General features: G+C 43.4%; 1 protein-coding gene across 3 annotated transcripts; it reads right to left on the bottom strand.

Annotated features, from left to right (window-relative positions):
- Positions 1 to 1575: 1575 nt before the first annotated feature.
- LOC105021382 (metal transporter CNNM4) lies at positions 1576 to 22798 on the bottom strand. 3 transcript variants are annotated; one of them, XR_004575831.1, is made up of 13 exons: positions 22300 to 22798; positions 22099 to 22201; positions 20994 to 21992; positions 10989 to 11132; positions 8565 to 8705; positions 8316 to 8485; positions 8103 to 8202; positions 7455 to 7603; positions 6761 to 6992; positions 5610 to 5834; positions 5269 to 5352; positions 3274 to 4900; positions 1576 to 3238 (listed from the first exon to the last, which is right to left on the bottom strand). XR_004575831.1 is itself a non-coding variant. In XM_013134076.4 (12 exons), exons 1-12 carry the CDS (start codon positions 22687 to 22689, stop codon positions 4830 to 4832), a joined length of 2808 nt encoding a protein of 935 aa, XP_012989530.2. In that variant the 5' UTR covers positions 22690 to 22798; the 3' UTR covers positions 1576 to 4829. The 3 variants fall into 3 exon arrangements, 1 of the variants encoding a protein (XP_012989530.2); XR_004575832.1 differs by having other exon boundaries at positions 1576 to 3098; XM_013134076.4 differs by having other exon boundaries at positions 1576 to 4900.
- Positions 22799 to 24497: the final 1699 nt, after the last annotated feature.

Genomic DNA, 24497 nt, shown 5'->3' with positions numbered 1-24497 from the left:
AGGGTATGGTTAAGTTTAGGCATTAGTAAAATATGATTTGTTCTTAAGGTCAATCAACTTTGGTATCCCCATTGAGATACCTAAGTTAGACGTGTGTGTGTGTGTGGGTGTGTGTCGTATATTGAGATGGTCAGAACAGGTCAGTGCCCTCCTGTTTCTCAGAATAGGTTTGTAATTCTTAGATTCTCTGAAAGTGGTTACAATCTGATTTTGTTGTCAGGGCCTCAGAATTTCATGCGTCATAAAAATATTTTCCCCCAATTGTCTACACACCATACTTTACTCTTAAATTATACCTTAAAATACAAAACTGAAATAGCATAATTGGAAAAGTTTACAACTACTTTGTAATGGCAATACTACACAGCAAATTTAGTATTATTCATGATAAATGTGTGTTAGGTTTTGTTTTGTTCTCTTTGGTTTTGACTTCATTTTTAAATGTGCTAGTCCTTTTGTTATAATTTACACCTGTGTCTTGTTAGCTCCCTATTTAGTCTGCCCAGTTCTGTTCAGCCGTTTTTTTTAGTTATTCCGTGTCTTGTCTGCCATTTTGTTTCGCCTGGCGTTGTGTGTTTCTGCCTGCCTACCTTGTTCCTATGTTCCTGTCGTTTTGTTGTTTTTTTTGCCCACATTTTGTTATTAAACCTGTCATTGTCTTCTAGCTCTACGTGTGGTGTCCTGTCCTCAAAACATTACAGAATAACTCAACCTGAAAAAATTGACCCAGCGGAGTTAAGCCAACTGGAAGACCAGGAGAGGCGCCTCAACGAGTGTGCCCCGCTGGTCATTAGGGCCCTCGCCTCCTCGCCCCAACCAATTTTCTGGGGGTTAAAGACGAGTTCCCACCGGTGGAGCCTGGCAACGTGCCTGAACCTGAGCCGGTAGAGCCCAGTATCCTCCCAGGCACAAGTGCAGCATCACAGCGTTACATTGCTCTCTACAAACTAGAGCAGTTTGATTGAACATTTTCAAATAATAATTATCTACATGAAAAGAAAATGTTCTGTCCCAGCGAAAAACACAATCGGGCAACCCCAATCTATTGTGGAACATACTATATGCATTTTATGTGATAAATGAAAGTCTGGGGTTTTAAAGTTGACCTTTTCTAACATATCCTATATAGATGGCCTGTGGGTTAACAGCAAAAAGGTAAACTTTAAAACCTGCTGGACTCTCTCTAGCTCCACTCAGGTTTTCCTGAGCATGAGAATTGTGTACATAGAGATACAAGTCAAACATTTCCTTCAAGCAATTTATAAACTTGACAAATCTTAATATTCATTGTTATTCCCCTTTCAGCCCACCTTGAATTACCATTCTTACAGTGAGGCATGGTGGTGGCGGCATCATGTTATGGGGGTGTTTTTCATCAGCAGGTACTGGGGCACTTCACAAGATAAAGACAAAAATAATAATGCAGTGTACAGACAGGTCTGTTCTCAGAACGATTCCAGGCCCTCTTAGGTTATACTGTGTGATACTGGCAACATACCACAAACACTTGAGATGCCCAATTGCTTATATTTAGATTATTTCCAAAACTGCTTAAACATTATAATATTCCAGTTCTTCGTTTTTAATACAATTTTATTTCATAAAAAACAAATCCTATTTAAGTGTGGATGATGCTGTGTAGATAAGGGGAAAAATATTGATAAGACATTCTGTTGGTGCAAATTTTTGTGTGGATGTTTTCCATGATATTACAGTGCAAAAAAAGATCAATAGAAGGGTTCAGAATAACATGTCAGATGTCATTTTATTGAGGAGTTTATCTTTCTAAAAAGTCAGATCCTGAAAACCCTGATATCCTGAAGATAATGTAAACTTTTAAACCTTTTGGACATTTCCACAGTTCCCTTATATATGCCCGTCCCTCAATTAATCCATATAAAAATATCTCTGTCCCCCTCACCAAATTAGTTCTTTGAGAAACTGAAACAGAGATGGCTTGGATTCTCTGTTATTTGATTTCCCCAGGTTAGCTATTTGTCCTGTGTGTGTATTTGTGTTGTGTGTGTGTGTGTGCTTTGTCCTTACAGGCAGAGTAAGATAATACCACTGATATCAGTAGCTAACCCCAGAGGTCACTCCTGTGTGTTTTGCTTGGGTCAAGAAAGGCAGTTAACTCGTTTTTAGAGAGCACCCCCTCTTCTCCAATGCTGTGTATCTCTTTTCACTCTTTTGTCACTCTTCATCTCTCTTCCACAGTTTTTTCTTTCCTGCCACTCTCTCTCACAGTCAATCAATCATCTGCCAGTATTGCACATCAAAGAGCAGGATACTCTAAGCCCAGCCTAATAGCAGCTAACAAATAGTGAATATTATTGCTACAAAATAAGAGAGCGCAGACCATTGTCTGACCACTAATTGAGTAAATGCCACTATAAAACCTATAAAATCAGTAAATCCAAAGCCTCTGTGTATGTTATCATGTGTTCCTATAAAACAATATTCATTGTGAGTATGTGTATTTCCAACTGAGTCTTGGCCACATTGCAGAGCTTTCTACACTGTCTATGCTCTGTCTATATTATGTTTTTACTGGCTGCAGCTGTTAGCCTCAGGTCTTTTTCTCTCATGCTTATGTATTGTAAACACTACCAGCCCCACCTCCTACCAGCCCCACCTCCTACCAGACAGACCTCCATGTTAGCCTGGAGGTTCCTAACTGGAAGTCCCTAGACTAAGGTAGGTGTCCTTAAATAGGCACAGATCTAGCATCAGCTACTCCATACACACCTGTACCAACCCAACACCCCCCTCAGCTCCACACCTGGTATTGACCCAACACCACCCTCAGATCCACACCCTGTACCAACCCAACACCACCGTTAGCTCCACACCTGGTATTGACCCAACACCACCCTCAGATCCACACCCTGTACCAACCCAACACCACCGTTAGCTCCACACCTGGTATCGACCCAACACCACCCTCAGATCCACACCCCTTTACCTACCCAACACCACCCTCAGATCCACACCCTGTACCTTCCCAACACCACCCTCATCTCCACACCTGGTATCGACCCAACACCACCCTCAGCTCCACACCTGGTATCGACCCAACACCACCCTCAGCTCCACACCTGGTATTGACCCAACACCACCCTCATCTCCACACCTGGTATCGACCCAACACCACCCTCAGCTCCACACCTGGTATCAACCCAACATCACCCTCAGCTCCACACCTGGTATCAACCCAACATCACCCTCAGCTCCACACCTGGTATCAACCCAACATCACCCTCAGCTCCACACCTGGTATCGACCCAACGCCACCTCCAGGTCCCAACCCGTAACCCATATATCCACAGCCTCTGTGTTTTGAAGCCAACCTGTGTTCCTCATGCCCTTGTGTCCATGGACGGGCCGCTTATTACCAGAGAATAGTTAACCTGTTGTGTTTGTAGTGGTCTGGAGGGTGTGCTCTGATGAAGGTCTGACAACCAAAGGTCCAGCTGTTGGGAGTTGTTTGGTCCTGAGTGTAACAACACTGCTTTGTGTTCCTGTGTTGTTGTGATGTCATGCATGTGGGGCTGACATCACGCTGCACCGTGGGTCTGCTACAACTGTACTATATTCAGTATCACAGGTGTCACGACCGCTAGGTCACGGGGTTAAGTCAATTACAAAGAGATGGCACATGCTGTATAAATGGCTCTGGTTTCAACCATGCAGGAAAAGATGGCACGTTTACTGTTTGTGTGTGTACATTATGATGAGAAAGGGATGGTTTAGCAGGCTGTGATTTTTTTTTCTAGCATTCAGACACACAGTGTAAAAACAGCCTATTCTATACAGGCAAACCAAAATAATAACTATATTATAAAGCAAATGGTCGTATCCAGTGATGGGCAAATCGAAATTGTATCTAATCATAGGAAAATACCTGTTCAATGCTAGGTAACATCTAGTACCATATGTTCTCGTATTGCATATCCCTTTTTTAAGGTGTCAGGTTTGTTGCGGCTCAGTTAATTAGTTATTACAAGGCTTTCACCAAAAATCTGGTTAAATAGTATAGATCCTTCAGGACTGAGTGTTCATGGACTGGAAATAGGTTTGTGGTTTTGCATGAGACTTGAATGTTTGTCCATTTCATCCAGTGGCCATATGAGAAAATGAAATGACAGACTCCTCCTTTGAATTACTATAAAGTCCCTGTGGTTGTAGACATTGTGCTTGTTCTGGCTATTTCTTCCTTTTAGCCAGTGTGCTGTAAGAACACTGGCAGTGTGGATGGCATTAATATTACTCCTATCAACCATTATTGACTGACGGGATACAAGTATTCTATTCTATAAAAATGACAATTTCTTGTATATAAATCTCTTGAATATAAGAATGTGTCGGATGGTAGAACACAAAAAGTTGTGTTTTCTTGGTTGATCAATAACATGTTTAAAAGATGGCTAATTGATAGACTAAACTTGCTATATCCCTTCCGTGTCTTCATTTAGTTTCTTCTACCTCCTCTTCAGACTCTTGTAGAAGAGGTACTGGATGAAAGCTAGCTCAATAGAAACATACAGCGGAGTACATTAACAAAGTCAAGTCATAGTGCTTCCCAGCAAACTCCCTCTGTTTAAAAAAAAATAGGTTACCTGGTCAGGTTTGGATCTAGGAAGTGGACACTTAAAAGAGAAGTCTTGAGGTTCAGGACGTCTACTGACAAAAACTACATCTGGTCCCAACTAAAGTTCTAGCAAGTTTACAGTCGGACCTGAGAGTGAGACAGAGACAATCTCTCCTTTGGCTATCACCGTCCAGGTGTTCCCTGCTGTCTCTTCTCTGGGTGTCTCTGTGCTAGGTGGTTACTGACGGCTCTCCAAACCTTCCCCTACAGTCTTCTCCCCATCACGAGACGTTTTCCTCTTCTTGTTGCCTGGGAGGGTAGGACACATGTCTCTGGACGTGACACATATTTTTTTTTTTTACATTTACTTATTATTTGAATGAAATGAACACAATTAAATATTCAAATCTGTAATCCTTTCCTTTCTGAGACTCAGGTTTGGTTTTAAAGGAAATCTGTCAGGAACTCTCGGGAGGACAGTGTGAGATGCATTAAGAAAGAGATCACACAAATAGATGTTGCTAAGATACACCTGCCTTCACTGTGGTCTGGTTCTGGCCAACACAGAGTGTGTGTGTGTGTGGTGGAGCACACAGATGAATGTATAAAATCAGAAGATGAAGCCTGATTGGTGGTGTACAACCCTGATTGGTGGTGTACAACCTTGGGTGACTCACCCAGTTTACCAAGTAGCTTCCTCCTCTGTGTTTCCTCAGAGATGGACACAGAAGAGATGACATCTGACTCCACCGGAACATCAGCTAGGAGGGACAGAGTTGGTGAGAGAGTTGAGAATAACAAGAGCATAACATATATATATATGTATATATATATATATATATAAATATATAACATATAAATACAATAGTCATGCAAACCATGGTCTAGTAAGCACTGTTCTAAAAATGTTTTAATGTGCACCTTTTTTCATCTTCACCAGACTTGTGAGGACTAAACAGCGTTACCACTCCTATACAATATTCAGCAGCTATAGCATGTCTCTCCCTTATGCCCTCACCATCCCCTTCTTGGCTTTCCAGTTGGTCTTCTGGGATTTCAACTAGCTGCTCTTCTGGATGATCTTCTGGGAGGTTTTCCAGTCTCTCCTCTGGTAGCTCTGTTGTTTTGTCTTCCTTGCGTTTTTTAGGGCTGTCTTCCGGTCGGTCTTCTCGGATGTAGGGAATGTCTTCCATACGCAGAAACACTGAATCACTGGGACTTCTCTGCCCATCTGACTTACTCCCTGTAAAGGGAGACAGACTAACATGTTACTCTGTCTGTAGAGGGAGACAGACTAACATGTTGACAAGGAGGACAGATGTTGCCAGTAGAGGGAGACAGAGTAACATGTTGACAAGGAGGACAGATGTCGCCAGTAGAGGGAGACAGAGTAACATGGTGATGAGGAGGACAGATGTCGCCAGTAGAGGGAGTCAGAGTAACATGGTGATGAGGAGGACAGATGTCGCCAGTAGAGGGAGACAGAGTAACATGCTGATGATGAGGAAAGACACAAAATGTGACCATTTGGATGGTCGCTGCCTATAGACAGACCCAGAGTAACATGTTGAGATTGACGACAGACACTGCATCTCTGTGTAGGCAGGCTGTTTCTTAAGGTTTTAAATCTCACTCCATCGTTTTCTCGCTCCAAACCCTTCTAGACATAGAAATGTAGACCTGAAAGAACCAGATCCATATCATATGCCACAAGTGAGGTAATGAGTCTTTAAAGAGGGGCTGGAGATGGTAATAATGCAGGGCTTATGGCTGAATCATGATCAATCATCCCTGGTTACATTTGAAGTCAGAGGCAGAGAAAGAGTGAGGGGCAGGGACAACAAAAGGGGAGTTGGGAAGACACCACACAGACACTCACACATAAAGAGTGTCTTTCTGAGTGTGTATCTGTGTGTGTGTGTGTGTGTCTGTGAGTGTCTGTCTGCGTGTGTGTGTGTGAGTCTCTGTGTGTATCAGTGCGGTTGAAAGTAAATAATGACAACTGATCAACAGAACAAAGGTATTCATGTCATACTGTCACTCTCTCTTGAGCTTTCAATAACGACCATATCCACCTGTGTCGGACTGATCGAACACTCCTCAAACACCAGCTGCCAACGTCTGTTTTCTACAGCGGTTATGTAACACACACACGCACACACCACTTACGCACAATGCGGTTCCTCTCGTTAAGCTTTGAACTGAGTGGTCCGGTGTTGTTCTCAGCATTTGTGTGTTGTTCCAGGACAGGTCGGAGGTGTGTGTACGTGTGTGTGAGGGGCAGTGCGATGCTGTGGGAACGAGTCTCCGGGATGGCTGGTCTCCCGTCAGGATCAGGGGTCTGAGGTGAACTGTCCATCAGTGTGGCGGTCACTGCATTCTGGTAATGGTTCCTGGTGATCTAAGACACACACACACACACACACCCGGCACAAACACACCATCAAGTGACACAGTCATCAACACACACACACACACGCGCGCGCCATATTTCTGTGATTTTTGTGTTAATCACCAAGCTGTTCACTATTTTGGGTTGAAGGTCACATTTCTGGTGTCTAGTTTTATATTCACGACTTGGAGGGCGACATGAGGAAGCTTGTGCCGGCAGGATGCCCATCCATCACACCAGGTGCAAAGTATTCATGCTGAAAATAGTGCTCATTAATCCTCGATGATTAAAGGGAACATTTCAAGGACAGAGGGAAGGAGGCAGAGGGAGGACGTGTCTGTGTTGAGTCACAATCAGCCAGTAAGACATTTCAAAGGTGAAACCATTGGGGATCTGGGTTGTTAGGAGTTTACGGGTATTTAAAATGTGTGTGCGTGTGTGTGCGTGTGCGTGTGCGTGCATGTGTGTTACCTTTATAATCTGTAAGTCAGTCAGCTGTCTTACAGAGAAGTCAGGTATGTAGAGTCCTCCCCCTCCTGTACTCAGCTGGCCCACGCTGCCCCCTGATAGGACAGACTCGGACTGGTTCAGGCCGCTGCTACGAGAACCCAACCTGTTGACTGGAGGTGCGTTTCATTAGATTCGATTCCGTTACTTATTGTCTCCCGTTTGTCTTTCATCACTTTCTTTGACTTTCTCCTGGACATACATCCGCGAGCATGTATTAGATTATAAATGCAGGCACACATTTACACTTACACGCATCCACACACGTAAACACACACACACACACCAGTCACTGGGTTAGCCACTGTGCGTCTGCCTATCAGTGTAAGCTAGATGCTATGTAACAGGTCAGGACAGGTCCTTCCACTGGACTATTTTGTACAACTACGTTAATTACTGCTGTTACATAGTTTCCAGTGCAGAAGGTCTTCTCCCTTCATTTATACAGAAAACCAGAGTAACGTAGAAAAGCAGCGATACTGGAGCTTACAGCAACAAGGAAAGCTGGCATTTCTTGATCCAGGACAATAAGTCATCATCATCACGATTCATCACCAACACAATCCCACCTCTTTAAACTACTATGTGTTGTTAGATGTGTATCTACTGAACCTGTGGTCTGTGGTGGTATTAGTGTCGGCATGCCATAATAGGAGAAGGCTCCATTCTCAAAACGAAGAGCCTCTTTCCCAATCTCCACCTCGACTTTACCCTGCATATACATTACACAGAGACAAATAATTAAACACAGAGGTTTCCAAAATATACAGGTCAGTGTGTATCCTCGGACAGGGATTTCGTAATGTTAGCATGTGTTTTCTGTACCTGTAGAACCAGGACAAAGTAATCGACCGGTTTGTTTCTGATGTACAGGAAGTGCTGTGGTGATCTTTTGTTCTTCCTGTCATACTTTAGTTCCTGAACGACACTTGGGTGTTTGATCAGACGGAGGAGAATCTTCTCTGAGAGATGACACGGCCTGAAGGGCTCCACTTCTAGAGAAAAAGAGAGATGTGTGAGTGCGCACACAGACGAATCCACCCATCCAGCCATACATAAAGATGTCCGCTCTACCTGTGGCCAGGAAGCGGTGTGTTGCTAGCAGCAGCTGAGGAGACATCTTCACCTTCAGCTCATTCTCTGACAGTTTAAAGATGGAGAAGTCATGCTGCTTCCTCTCATGGTGAGACACGCGTCTCTTGGTCCTCTTATCAACTAGGGAACAACGGAAATAATCCAGGAACGTGAGCACACAACTCGTATATGTTACAAATTGGATTAGCAATTTGCAACATAACTGCAAACAAAACATTTGCAAAGAATGAGTGCAAACAGTGCATCGTTAACCAACAAATCCATCCATCAAGAATTATTTTTTGTTCCTTCCCTATTTACAGTGATTTATGACAGAACACAATAAGTGTATCACACCTTCAATTCCAGCTCAGTATTTTGATCTAAATCAAACAATCCCTCGACTGGGGAGATTAGTTACTGATTGGATTGGTATTACGATGTCAGGATGATCAGATTGTGTTCAACAGCCAGGCTTCAAAGGGGATTGCTGTTGTTTGGCTCAGGCATGTGCTGCAGAAACCGAGATTAACTGCACCGAGCTATATTTATAAACACATGCACGTAGACACAATCTCTCCCTCGTTCCCCCTTCTCCATCTCTCTCTCTCTCTCTGTTTCTCTTCACCCTCTCCTGCCATGGAGCTTGCGTTATACAGTACATTCCCCTTACAACTAAACATTTAAACGTCTTGAAAATATAATGTTGGCAGAAACGGTGAGGGAAGTCAGGTGTAATACACACTGCAGAATATTTAGCCCATTGGTTGTAGCAGTTTATTTAGAAGACGGATGCAATGTGTGATAATCGCATGATGTAGAAATTAGAGCACATTTTATACGTGGTGCCCCAATACCAAAAGCTTTCGGACAGACTAACATTATGTGCAGTGTCATGTCTGGTACATAGTTGCGCGTCCTACATGCAGTGATGGTCTGAAGTCTGCGACCATTACACATCACCAGACACCAGATGCTCTGTCAGGCCTGCACTGCAACTGTCTTCAGTTCCTGATTGTTTCGGAGCCTCTTAGTCTTCATTCTTGTCTTCATCATGCGAACTCATACTCAGGCCGAGTGTTTCACCTGGCTATTTAAGAACTTTCCACCTGGTGGCCGTGGCATTGTGTTTGGCCAGAACTTAATGCCCGCTCCGCCGTCTTACAGATGAGGTGGTATACCCTTCTTCCTCCACACTTTCCTCTTGCCATCACTCTGGTACATGTGTCAGGTCCTGACTGCAGAGAGGACTCTGGGCATCTCTATGGGTGTCTGGGGGTCATAGACAGGCCCTGACTTTAGAGAGGCCTCTGGGCATGTCTATGGGTGTCTGGGGGTCATAGACAGGCCCTGACTGTAGAGAGGCCTCTGTGCATCTCTATGAGTGTCTAGGGGTCATAGACAGGCTCTGACTGTAGAGAGGCCTCTGGGCTTCTCTATGGGTGTCTAGGGGTCATAGACAGGCTCTGACTGTAGAGAGGCCTCTGGGCATCTCTATGGGTTTCTGGGGGTCATAGACAGGTTCTGACTGTAGAGAGGCCTCTGGGCATCTCTATGGGTTTCTGGGGGTCATAGACAGGCCCTGACTGTAGAGAGGCCTCAGGGCATCTCTATGGGTTTCTGGGGGTCATGGACAGGCCCTGACTGTAGAGAGGCCTCTGGGCATCTCTATGGTTGTCAGGGGGTCATAGACAGGCCCTGACTGTAGAGAGGCCTCTCAGCATCTCTATGGGTGTCTGGGGGTCATAGCCAGGGCCTGACGAGATGACCCCTTGACCTCTGTCACCAGTACCTTTTTCCTGAACTGTTCAGGTACTTTCTAGGCCATCCTGTTTTTTTTTGCCTAAATATGTATTTTGCATCTAACAGTCCAATCTCTGTAGCTTGGCTGGTGCAGTCTTCTGTGAATGGTCACCTGGTTGACCTACCTTGCCCTACCTCTTGGAGAGTCTTCCTAATCTGTCGGACAGTTCTTTATGTGTAAATATGTATTATACAGTACAAGGAAAATGAGCAATTAAACTCCAATAACTGAGGTTTTACACCAAGATGGGCCTTTTAAAGAGGAGCTAAACTAATCATTCTGCTGTATATCAACTGCCTACTGAGTAGACTACTGTAGGCCCATTCTTGCTTTTTTTCTGTGTGAGTGTGAATTCCTTTGCTGTCTCCTCCTATCCTACAGGATCTCTGTGAACTGATTTTCAGTGTTCACTTTAATGAACAGGAGAACATCTCTGACTCTGTCTCTCTGTTCTCCCTCACTCACCTACACCCACACACACACCAAACACACACATACTGCAGAGAGAGAGATAAGCCCCAATTAAACCACTGCGATAATTTAAATAGATTAATTACTTCTGATTAATTATGTAGCAGGGGGCATCAGGCATCTTAGAGGAAAACAGTTGTGATACATACTGTACAGGTCAGTCTCATCCACGATCTCGGACTTAATGATTTCTTCAATAACGTCCTCCAGAGTAACTATTCCCAGGACCTCGTAGAAGGGGTCCCCCTCACCCTCGCTGTTCACCCTGTGGACTATAGCCAAGTGAGATTTACCTGGCAGGGAGGAGGAGGAGAAAGGATGGAGGGTTGGGGGAAGGGACAAAGGGGTTAGAGAAATCAGCATTTAATTTCCATGATTATGTGGATATCTGAACCGTAGACAATGGGATCTGATGTTATGAGTCTGGAAATCCTTATGTTATCAAAGCCGAGTAAAAATCAACACTGCCGCAATCAGGAGACGATTACACCGTTAAGAGAGAGACGAATTCCCTCCCGAGCAGCTGGGAATCATGAACACCAAAGTCATGTGTTACCGTCCCAGTGTCACCGATCACTATGGAAAACACCCCCGACGTCTCTCTTTAGTTCTCTCCCCGTGTGTTCGCGTGTGTTTGCGTGTGTTTGCGTGTGTCAGTGGCCACGGTGGATTATTGGATAAATTTTGACAGTCTCTATGGTTACGTAAACACTGCCTGCTGAGATTACGTAACCACTCTGGGTTAGCCTGTTTCTAATGACTATACTCACACAGGCCATACTGCTGCCAGCCACCTCCAGGCGCGCGCGCGCACACACACACACACACACAGACAGAAAGATGCGTGCATTAAAAGCACTCCAATATGCATGAATGAACTGCGATGGACAGAGATATTGTGTATGTGTACACAGACTCAGCATCATGAAGCTCTCACATATCAGACCTCTTGCCTTCCATATTAATGGTTCACTATGAAAGGCAGTGATAGCTGGTGCCTTACGTAACCATTTCCATGGACCCTGTCCTGTGGTGTCCTGTCCGTCTATAACAACCACAACACTGTGGTGTCTTTCCAAGGCTTATGAATGATTTAATAATTGCAGAGACGCCCCGCTTCCCTCTTAACCTTCCTGGATAAGTCTCCTTCACAGCACGGGAGTGGGGGGTTTAAAGGTTGGAGCTGAATGTTTTATGACATGACAGCCAGATGTCGCTGATATACAACAGACACTCAGCTTATTTAGGGTGTTAAATTAATTAGGTGTGTTAATTACACTGAAAATCTTATTTTCCATAAAGCCCTCAAAAGAAACCCCAAAGTCCCTGTAAATAAGCACAACCCTACAACCTGCCCATACCCAAAACCCTTACTTCCAATGTAAACCCTAAGAAAACAACTGATTTTCAGAAATGAAGTCTGCTTTTCAGTTGTTATGAGGACCTCTGAGGAATTCTGGTCCACATTATATGTTCTGTACAAGAACATACATGGACAAACGCACACACTTCCTGACCACCATGACCTACCTGAACCAGCCTGCCAACATGCTTGCCCTGAATGGGTCAACCTGAAATGTCTCGGGTGTATGACCTGACTATTCGCTCTCATTCAATACCAACATCACACACCTTCAGTCCAAAGTTAGATCCAGAACTGGTTTCTTGTTCTGCAAGTATAACTTAGTGAAAATCACCATCCTGCCAGTCCTCAACTATGTGTGCAGGCTTGCCACTAAAAAGCTCCACCCTGCCAACCACTTCGTCACCAGTGCACCCTTCATCACTCATCATTGTGATCTTTGAACTCCGGTTAACTGGTATGCAACACTGAATAGACAACACTCAATGGTACCAACTTATTTCATAGCCTCTTTTAGGCAAATCCCCTCTCTACACCAGCCCAATCCAAAGCATTTGTTATTCTAGTAATGTACACTTTAATTCTTCCATCGCCAATGATTGAAATAGTCATGACTTTAATTGTAAAAGTCGTTTAACAATTGACACCTTTATTACACAATCACACCTTCAAAAACCAACCAACTACGCTGCTATCGGATCAATGCACCTGCTAAATGATCTAACCCAGCTGTTTATCTGTCTATACAGAATGTCATTTGATATGTATACACATTTCCCTAATACAGTGTTTACTAAAATGTACACCGAGCAGCCATGACATTATGACCACTGACAGGTGAAGAGAATAACACTGATAATCTCTTTATCATGGCAACTGTCAGTGGGTTGATGTGTTAGAAGCAGGAGAAATGGGCAAGCGTAAGGATCTTAGCGACTTTGACAAGGGCCAAGTTGTGATGGCTAGACGTCAGAGCATCTCCAAAACTGCAGCGCTTGTGGGGTGTTCCCGGTCTGCAGTGGTCAAAACCTATCAAAAGTGGTCCAAGGAAGGAAAAGTGGCGACAGTGTCACAGGCGGCCAAGGCTCATTAATGCACGTGGGGAGCGAATACCTGTGCGGTCCGATCCAACAGACAAGCTCCTGAAGCTCAAATTGCTGAAAAGGTTAAAGGTTACTGATAGAAAGGTGTCAGAACACACAGTGCATCGCAGTTTGTTGAGTATGGGGCTGCGTAGCCGTCGACCAGTGAGGGTGCCCATGCTGACCCCTGTCCACTGCTGAAAGTGCCTACAATGGGCACGTGAGCATCAGAACTGGACCAGGAGCAATGGAAGAAGGTGGCCTGGTCTGATGAATAACGTTTTCTTTTACATCACGTTGATGGCCGGGTGCGTGTGCGTCGCTTACCTGGAGAACACATGGCACCAGGATGCACTATGGGAAGAAGGCAAGCCAGCAGAGGCAGTGTGATGCTTTGGGCAATGTTCTGCTGGGAAATCTTGGGTAATGCCATTCATGTGGATGTTATTTTGACACATACCACGTACCTGAGCATTGTTGCAGACCATGTGCACCCTTTCAGGGCAGCTGTTTTCCCTGATGGCATTGGCCTCCTTCAGCAGGATAATGCGCCCTGCCACAAAGCAAAAATGGTTCAGGAACCATTTGAGGAACACAACAATGAGTTCAAGGTGTTGACTTGGCCTCCAAATTCCCAGATCTCAATCCAAACGAACATCTGTGGGATGTGCTGGACAAACAAGTCAAATCCATCGAGGCCACACCTCGCAACTTACAGGACTTAAAGGATCTGCTGCTAACATCTTGGTGCCAGATACCACAGCACACCTTCAGAGGTCTAATGGAGTCCATGCCTCGGCGGGTCAGGGCTCTTTTGGTGGCAAAAGGGGGACATACACGATATTAGGCAGGTGATCATAATGTAATGGCTGATCGGTGTGTATATGGTATTCATTTCTGATGTTATCTGTATTGTCCCGTCCTCTTGCAACTGCATGCCCAGGGAGTCCCTGAAAATGATAAGTGCTTCTCATCTGACGTACCTGTTACAACAACAGTGACATAAATCAAATAGTGATCACCCCCAGTGATCACCCGCTGAGATCACCCCCTGAGATCAACCCCAATGATCACCCCCTGAGATCACCCCCAGTGATCACCTGCTGAGATCACCCCCAGTGATCAACCCCAGTGATCACCCCCTGAGACCACCCCAGGGATCACCCCCTGAGATCACCCCCAGTGATCAACCCCAGTGATCACCCCCTGAGACCACCCCAGGGATCACCCCCTGAGATCACCCCCAGTGATCTACCACTGAGATAAACCTCAGTGATCACCCCCTAAGATCACCCCATGAGATCACCCGCTGATATCACCCGCTAAGATCAACCCCAGTGATCACCCGCTGAGATCACCCCATGAGATCACCCCCAGTGATCACCCCAAGTGATCACCCCAAGTGATCACCCTATGATTTGGCACAGGTCAACAGGAAACAGCCCATCACTACAACCCCAGACAACTAAAGGATGTTGAATGTGAGAAACATTAAATGTGAATGCTACTCTCAAATCAATCCACAAAACATGTTTTCATCCAACTAATTTTCCTCTAGTCATCCTTTCTATCACTAAACCCTCCATTCGGAATGTAACTGATTTCTTCTCTGAGCACTCACAGACAAGGCAAGCCTGTCAATCTTAATAGCATCTGAATGTAGCTGTAGTTCCGTTACATAAGCTCCCATCCTAGAGTTCTGGCTCGGCCCCAAAGCCTCTAATGTAATTCCTGCCAACAGTCAGAGCACATTAAATCTCTTTCTGTTTATCTTACCATCCTAGAGGTGGTACAACAGATCAGATAGTGGTGAGAAAAAATTATGAGTACTGGAGTTTTTCCTGATCTGGTAATCTAACCAGGTAACTCCAGACTTCATATGTGATATAACATTAATCTGTTTTTAAACAGGTTTCATATGGGTTATGGCTGAACCAGAGTTTTGCTAATCAGGTCACATGGTTAAAAACAAATCTCCAGGAAAAAACCCTGACCTTAGGGAGAATGAAAACCCTGACAAAATGAAGCAAGCTTCTGCAAATCATATTTTAAAGATACAACAACAAGAGGTCTCCTATGTACAGGCACAGACAAGCAACATGATTGGACAATAAAACTCAAACCGCCCAGGGCTGAGCTTGTTCTATGCAGGTTTGCATTGAGTAGTTCAGCGCTGCCCTGTTCAAATGTAGGCCTAATTAGAAACGACCTCTACATTGTGTCAATTCCTGTTAAACATTTTGCATTTAAAATATTTACATGGACCAGTCAGCCCAAGTTTGAATGTAAACCACATTTGACCCCATTTCTATTTTCTCACAAACAAATGAGCCATGCAGGAAATACATTCTGCTTTGTTATCCCTGGCCAAAGAGTCCAGCCACATAGTATTAGGCTGGAACAGGTTTTCTTAAAACTCTCCTCGGCTCTCCCCAAGCAAAAATATATTTTTAGTTTTAACCATAAACATGTACACCTGATTTAATTAGTCAAGGGTTTGATGTTGGGACAGACAGGGCTTGACTGTATTCTGCAGCTGTTGTCAGTAATCTACAGTTGATTAGGCTCCCAAACTAGGCAGCACGCCCACAAAATGAAACGTCTGCAATTCCCAAGAGGACACTGGGCCTCACCAGATTTAAGGGGTTAAAAAAACACATCAAATGTAAATAGCTTGTGTCTATCTGGAATAGTGATGTGTTATTATTCTAAATGAATACAACAGGAAGGTATAGAGCCTGGCCTGCATGACATGTTATTTCTGTGAATATGATTGGTCAATACCCTCACAAAGAGAACAGCAGGTGAGAAAAGAGATGGAAGTTATACTTAAGAAATTGGGGACTTAAGTCTAGTCTTAAGAGTTAAAGAGTGTTAAAAAAGCCGTTCACTGAAGAATCAATCCAACGACTTTTGGGCGGGCCTTCATGGTGGGGCAGTAACAATGAATGTCATTGTGTTGGGAAACTCTCACAAGTAGAAAAGAGACAACATTATATTTGAAAATAACCTAATGCTGGTTGTGTAACATGTCTAGATACAAAACACAAGCCTGTAATGTGTCTAGATACAAAACATGAACTTGTTACGTGTCTAGATTCAAAACACAAGTCTGTAATGTATTTAGATTCAAAACACGAGCCAGTAACATGTCTAGATACAAAATACAAGCCTATAACATGTTCAGGTACAAAACACAAGCCTGTAACGTGCCTAGATGCAAAACAAGAGCCTGTAATGTGTCTAGATACAAAACATGAGCCTGTAACGTGTCTAGGTTTAAAACACAAGTATGTATTGTGTCTAGATTCAAAAGACGAGCCTATACTGTTTATAGAAACAAAACACAAGCCTGTAACATGTCTAGATACAAAAAATGAGCCTGTTACGTGTCTAGATTCAAAACTTGAGCTTGTTACGTGTATAGATTCAGAACATGAGCCTGTACTATGTGTATAGATAAAAAACATGAGACTGTTACGTGTCTAGGTACAAAATACAAGCCTGTAACATCTCTAGATTCAAAACACAAGCCTGTAACGTGTCTAGATTCAAAACCCAAGATTGTAACGTGTCTAAATTCAAAACATGAGCATGTAACGTGTCCAGATACAAAACACAAGATTGTAACGTGTCTAAATTCAAAACATGAGCATGTAACGTGTCTAGATACAAAACACGAGACGGTAACCTGTCTAGATACAAAACCTGAGCCTGTTACATGTCCAGATACAAAACATATATCATGTCTAGATTCAAAACACAAGTCTAGAAAACACAAGCTAGCTTCATGATTTCTCACTACAGGGTGCACTTAGCCATCAGCAACTTTGACCTGTCGCTCACTGAACCGTTGAGTTTGTAGAAGCCATCACCATTTGACTTGATGTCACGCATTTAAGGACGAAATACCCTTTTCTTTAAAAAATTAGAGCAAACGGTCAGCAACATCAACTTTAGTCCTTTTGTACCAGACAGCTGGACACTCATGGTGTACACACGTCTTTTACAGGGTAAAGTGATTCAAGAACATCTGCAAGATCTTTAATTGCATAGATCTTATGCACTGAGCAAACAGTCAATACAACTGAAATTTACATTGCCAACAATTTCCATGTCACAGTTACGTTTTGCTTTCAGATTTCAGAGAGCACAATTTTCTTGAACGTTGATTGAAAGTGTGTATACTCAGTAGGTTTTCCCGCTTGGCTGTGCAACACACAGAAAAGTATGTCCACCCACTCAAAAATATAAAGTAATTCTTTACAGCCACTGAAGAAGTACTGAGTATACACACGCTCACACACACACACACACACACACTTTTGCACACACACACACACACACACTTCTGCACACACACACACACACACACACCTGCATATTCCTCTGATTGAGGGCTGAGTCATACTCTGGTTGTCATGGGAATTAGAAAAGATTATTCCAGCCTCCAGGTTTCTTTTTTCCATTCACAGTCACTTTGTCACAACTCTCCTAATGCCAGCACATGTTTCCTGTTCTATTGATGCCAGGGCTCGTTGCTCACAGTCACTTTGTCACAACTCTCCTAATGCCAGCACATGTTTCCTGTTCTATTGATGCCAGGGCTCTGTGCTCACAGTCACTTTGTCACAACTCTCCTAATGTCAGCACATGTTTCCTGTTCTATTGATGCCAGGGCTCTGTGCTCACAGTCACTTTGTCACAACTCTCCTAATGCCAGCACATGTTTCCTGTTCTATTGATGCCAGGGCTCGTTGCTCACAGTCACTCACAACTCTCCTAATGCCAGCACATGTTTCCTGTTCTATTGATGCCAGGGCTCTGTGCTCACAGTCACTTTGTCACAACTCTCCTAATGTCAGCACATGTTTCCTGTTCTATTGATGCCAGGGCTCTGTGCTCACAGTCACTTTGTCACAACTCTCCTAATGCCAGCACATGTTTCCTGTTCTATTGATGCCAGGGCTCTGTGCTCACAGTCACTTTGTCACAACTCTCCTAATGCCAGCACATGTTTCCTGTTCTATTGATGCCAGGGCTCTGTGCTCACAGTCACTTTGTCACAACTCTCCTAATGCCAGCACATGTTTCCTGTTCTATTGATGCCAGGGCTCTGTGCTCACAGTCACTTTGTCACAACTCTCCTAATGCCAGCACATGTTTCCTGTTCTATTGATGCCAGGGCTCTGTGCTCACAGTCACTTTGTCACAACTCTCCTAATGCCAGCACATGTTTCCTGTTCTATTGATGCCAGGGCTCTGTGCTCACAGTCACTTTTTCAAAACTCTTCTAATGCCAGCATTTGTTTCCTGTTCTATTGATACCTGGGCTCTGTGCCCTTTAAAATCACTGCAATTTTGTGAATGATCCAAACATAGGTTATCTGACGACTAGTGTATAGCCATACATAAGAGGAGAACGTAATCAGTATGATTTGCATAATCTTGGCTGCCAGCTCCAAATCAGCTAAAGCAGTCACAAGAGATTATACTTTGCATAATCTGCCAAATTACAAATTAACCTGCTTCTCTTTCTGAACTGTCCCCATTCATTCCTGGTTAGGTTGGAGTAACTCATTGGTTCCATGGATTACGGATAATGCTTAAAACCCTTCTCTGACATACATTAGCCTATACCACTCACCCTATCTCAACCTGCTGAGTATCATCTTGAATTATCTAAATTATTTAATTTTAACCTGGATTCTCTGCTTTTCCATAAGAAGTGAGGTGATGGAATTGATTAGTTTAAAATGGAAGCTGTTATCGTTATAGTTCTCTAGGCGTTGTTTATTCTGATAACTCTGACTTGTGGTTGCTACTTCGCCAAACTGTAACCCATAATGTGACCATTGTCAATCCAAAAGAAATGTTTTGTTTACACTGAGATACGGAACCACGTGACATAATGAAAATGTCAAGCCATGGTGCAACTGTGTTAGCACAGCTACAGATTCACTTGGCACTACAATATAGACAACCTCTGTCAAATAAGGGTGGTGGCGTCTGTAAGAAGGTATAAGCTACTGAAATGAAGCTGACATGCAGTTTGAAATGGTGGGCTCATCATCTGCCTGTTTGAACTGTCTGTGTGCTCTGAATGCTTTTAGGTAAATTCTTTATTGGATAGATTGGATAGATTCTGGCAGGTGGATGGAAGCCATTAGGTGGGACTATTCTGACCACCAGGCAACAACAACAACCTGTCAGTACGTTTTCTTAATGCTGGCTGGAGTTTGTTTAGTTGAAATCTACAACCTTCTTGCTGATTGGTCAATAAGATTGCGCCCTGAGGAAACTATGGAGGAGATTCTTCGATCAAGTGAACTAGTTTTCATTTTGTCATTTAAAAAATACTGCACCAAGCAGCGTAGATATACAATAGTGAGACTGAGAAATTATCTTAAAGATTTCTAAATTAATTACAGATTTCTTGATTCATCTTATTAATCTGACTACTCTGTTTCAAGAGGGACAAACGGTAGTTGTTGCTTTCTCTCTTACAGGGAACAACATTTTACTTGGTCTGGTCGAGTTCTGCTTTGAGCAAATTGAAACTACACTGAACAAATATATAAACCTAACATGCCAACAACCCAACTGCTGTTCCATTAACTGAAATAAAACATTCCAGAGATGTTCCATGAGCACAAAAAGCTTATTTCTTTCCAACGTTGTGCAAACAATGTATTTACTATAAATCCCTTCTTTGCGGAAATAAACCATCCAGCTAACAGGAATGGATTATCCAAATGTTTAATGTTCATTTCGACCCCACACACTGCTAGTTCTGGTCTTCTCAGTAGTATAGACACCAATAAAGACACCAATACTGAAGCAATGCGATGAACCAGGAGACAACTGTGACTTGGATGTCTCCCATCCTGTTCCGTCTTTGAGGACATAATACACCAGACCCAGCTGCCATCACATTGATGTCCATGTGAGAACTGGAACCGACATCTGAACAATGGGTGGGATACAGCCTGGGTAAACTCTTGCTATGTATCCACCATCTTTGAATACACCTCCACCTGTGTCTTTCAAAATGGTGCTACATTTTCTGTAGTTTTTAACTTTAAATGCTATATGATTCCCCCTTAACAGAGTGTGCATAGTGCTGAGAGGAGGTTTGTGAAAGCTTTACTATTTTCTGTATGAATTTGACCTTAAACATGACCAGACCTTAATCTAAGTCCTAAAAGATAACGTGAACCTTATAAAACTAAAACACAATTTTAACATCTTTACTTTGCAAACTGATCCAACAATTAATTTCTTATAATACTATTTGAACCTCTAAATTAATCTGCTCAATAAATTCATTGAAGTAAGTCATTTGGTACCATATTCTTTGCATGCTCCATTGAGCTGCTGAACATCACCCAAAACACAATCCCAAAAAACTGTCAACACATCTAATGAGCTTGTGGAATTGCAAGTTTGATGTTATTCCACACAAAGAATAAGGGACCATTTTAATATAGTAGATCTGATTGAGCTGTTGTCAAAACATGTAATGTTTGATTACTGTTACCTGAATAAACACAAGTTATTCATTTAATCAGGTTAAATTAATATGTTATTATGTGGTTGATGATCAAATATGTGAAGTCACAATCCAGAAAATGCTCAAGCGTCTACAAACTCAGTCAGCACAGTAGGCTGCCTAACTCAGGTGAGTGTGGATACGCCTGACCTATTACCTCTCTTGAACTCCTCCAGCATCACGTCCAGTTTGGTATCGCTGAACACATAGTGCATGGGGTGTTTGTAGAACTGCGTGATGGTCTTCAGCTGGGTGCAGTCATCTGGGTCCACGAACGCCAGGTCTTTCACGAACAGGATGTCAACAATGTTGGACCTTTCGTTTTCGTAGACAGGGATCCGAGTGAACCCGCTCTGCATGACGTCAGACATGGTGCAGAAGTCTAGAACAGCATCCGAGGAGAGCATGTAACAGTCCGCTAAAGGAGTGTGAACTTCTTCTACTGTCTTGGTACGTAGCTCTAGAGCACCCTGAATTATGTTGAGTTCCTCTTTGACCAGGTCGTGGTAGGGGTCTGTGACGCGTAACATGGCCACAAGTTTCTCTCTGGTGTAGAAGCTACTGATCTCCTGGTGAAGCATGATGTCTAGGATTTTGGAGACAGGGTATGAGATCGGGAAAGAGACCAGCATTAAAAGCCGGGTGGCCCAGATAGTTTTAGAAGCAATTGCGAGGCTATGTCTGGACGCCACAGAGTGAGGCAGAATCTCTCCTATAAAGAATATACCGAAAGTGCAGGTGGCAAGGGAGATTGGAGTCATCCCTATAATCTGGCACATCCACACCACGAAACATGTGTTGGTCAGCACGTTGCCCAGCACTACAGTACACAGGATGTAGTTGCCATGTTTACGCACGGATTCGATCTTGTGCGCATATTTCTGTTCCTTCTCCGTGCCGCTGTTTTGAAGGACCCGGAGCTCTACGGGATCCAGAGCGAGCATGCTGATGTTCAGACCACTGCACAGGGCAGAGAGCCCCAGCAGCATCACAGACACCCCAAGCTGGAGCCAAACGTTAGCCTGAGGTGGCCGCTCAACAACAGCAAGCCAAAAGTCTTTGGAGCGCAAATGCTCCCACTTCACCCCGTCAAACGCGCACATTGAGTAGTATTTTATTCGTTCATCTTTGCGAAGATCTTTGGCGAGCAGCTCCACTATATAGAATAAAACCCCAAAAAATAGAAAACGCAAAAAGAACGTCAGAAAACACAACCAATAAAAACATTAAATAATTTAACAAGAAAACGCAATTAAACAGACCTAGAACGGAGTTGTGGCTGGACGCTGACTTGAAGGAACCCAGCAGCTCGATATCAGAGCTACGCGCGTGTTCGTCCACGCACGGGTTCCGATTGGGATGGACCTAAATACACATTTAAAGTAACATTTTATCAGGACATTTAGCTTTGGAAGGCCACATTTCTCGACAGCTTTATGCATACGTTGTTAAAAAAAACTAACCAATATCTCCCCGTCTTCTCTCTCTCGATCTCCTCCTGGCTCTTCTATAAACGCGATCCATGGTGCAGCAGCCGCAGCCTCTGGTCGCTCACTTTCAGAGTGGTTATTGGCTCTCTGCGTAACCGAGGATGGCGCGTAGTAAACCCGCAGCATGAACCGCGTACCCTCGGTTGCCTGCAACAGCCCGTCATGCACAGATACCTCTCCGACTTTTGTGTCCTCTGGGCGGACGCCAAACAATCCCTTCGCCGGGAGAAAAAAGAGGAAAGTGAGAAGAACTGAAAGCAGAAACGACAGGAGGCGGCAGGGATGAATTGTGTTGAGGTGCAGTGAGGAGGAAGCTGCCGCAGCATCAGCAGCCATCGTGCTAAATGAACTGCAGAGGGACATTTGCGCGGGTTGGGTCACATGGTTACGGTTTTTACGCTGGCTCTGCTGGAATCGGCATAACAGCTGGACAACCACGCAGGGAGCAGGGGGGCCTTGGTGTGCCTTCAAACATCTCATGCAGCACAATGACGTAATGTTATTTTGCTTGCCACTACGGTCTAAAAATAGATGGCAGGAAATGCCCTATCGTCAGCCAATTCAGCCAGTCTGTCGTTCCCTGTAGAGATCCAATCATAGAAAAACAAATAGGCAACTGCACTGATAGCCCCTAATATGGTGTGCGTGCGCGTGTTTGTAGGTTTGTCTGTCTGTGTGTGGGTATTTATTTTTATCAAAAAACAATGAATATTTTTTTCGCTCCTTTTCTCCATAACAATCAGCTTCATAGTCATGATAATAATCACCCCTGTTATCATCTACATTATCATTACCAGCGTAATTATAATCCGACGTAAATAGTAATAATCACATTAGTCATCGCCGTCATTTTCATCACCAGATGGGACAAGCGGCAGTCGATTTTTCTAGAAAGTATTTTACATTCAACTGTAGAACAGCAGATGGCAGTGTCGACTTCCCTTTCTTGGTTGAGCATCAGCTCTCGAGTCAAGTCTTGCTAAAGAGGATCTGAAATCGAGTCAAGAAGTTCGTTCACCTCAATGAGAGTAGTGTGATTTAAGTTAATATAAGATAGTAAGAAAAGTGAATGAATTAGCACAATGATAACAACAGGATTCCATTTTAAGACAATAACTGGTTAGGGGTCTGAGTCAGAAAATGATTTAGGTCAGGCAACACGAGTTAATAAATAAATAAGAAATAAATAATGTAAAGAATATTCAATGACCAGTCACATTTACAATATAACGTTTTTACATTTTAGAATCGTTACACGTTCACTTCTCTTTTCGTTCTAGCCCTGCCCTTGCTGATGGGCACTTCATTGAGAGGTAAATGTACTTAGAAGTGTTATACTGTATACGGGTATGTGACCGCATAATTATATATTCTGTTGAATTGGCTACACGATATTGTCCTAGATAAAAGCTTCGACTAAAGTAAATTAAAAGGTAGGCTACTTCTTTATTCAGGACATGAAACGAGAACGGCGGAAATAGACTGAGACAGTTTGCCAATAGTGCCAATCATTCGTTTTGATTGCCTACTTAAATTTAACGGTGTGCGGGTACACTTAACTGCTCAATGTCTTGACTAGTAGCATCTCTGCCTCAGGAATTCATCCCACGCTTTTCCTAAAACATCAGCTTTCACACTGCGTGGACCCTTTTGCGACTGAGCTCTGTCTCGTAAAGCCGTGGCCCTTCAATCGCTTGTGTGAACTGCACTACTGGTTTTGGCGTGCCAGTAAAAATTACATCCACTCTCCTTCCCTGTTTCACTGATTCTATTTTCTCTATTTGCAGCCATGCTCCTCAATCACTTTTTATGCCTGCCAATACCTACTTTATTTTGAAAACATAATCGAAGTAAGATAATGTAACCACACAACTAAAAATAGACAGTATAAATGTTTAGACTTATATGTGATTACATGGTATGGTCTTATTGATCCGTAAAATTCGGTTTAATTGTGAAGCATATATTTAATATTTGATATTGCCTCACTCATAATGAAATAGCTTTTAGATGTTCTTCCCAATCGACTTGTTGAAACTTCCAAATTTTACCGATACAGGCTACAATGGAGTTCTGTTTTATTGAGTAATGGGACTGTATAGTTTTTGGGTGGGAAACGTCCTAGAGAAGATGTGCCTTTTGATAAACAGCGAGAAATCGGATTATCGTTA

This window comes from Esox lucius, chromosome 6, assembly GCF_011004845.1.
Source record: "Esox lucius isolate fEsoLuc1 chromosome 6, fEsoLuc1.pri, whole genome shotgun sequence".
NCBI lineage: Eukaryota > Metazoa > Chordata > Actinopteri > Esociformes > Esocidae > Esox > Esox lucius.
The sequence above is the reverse complement of the archived record's forward strand: the minus strand, read 5'-3'. Positions and strand labels throughout refer to the sequence as shown.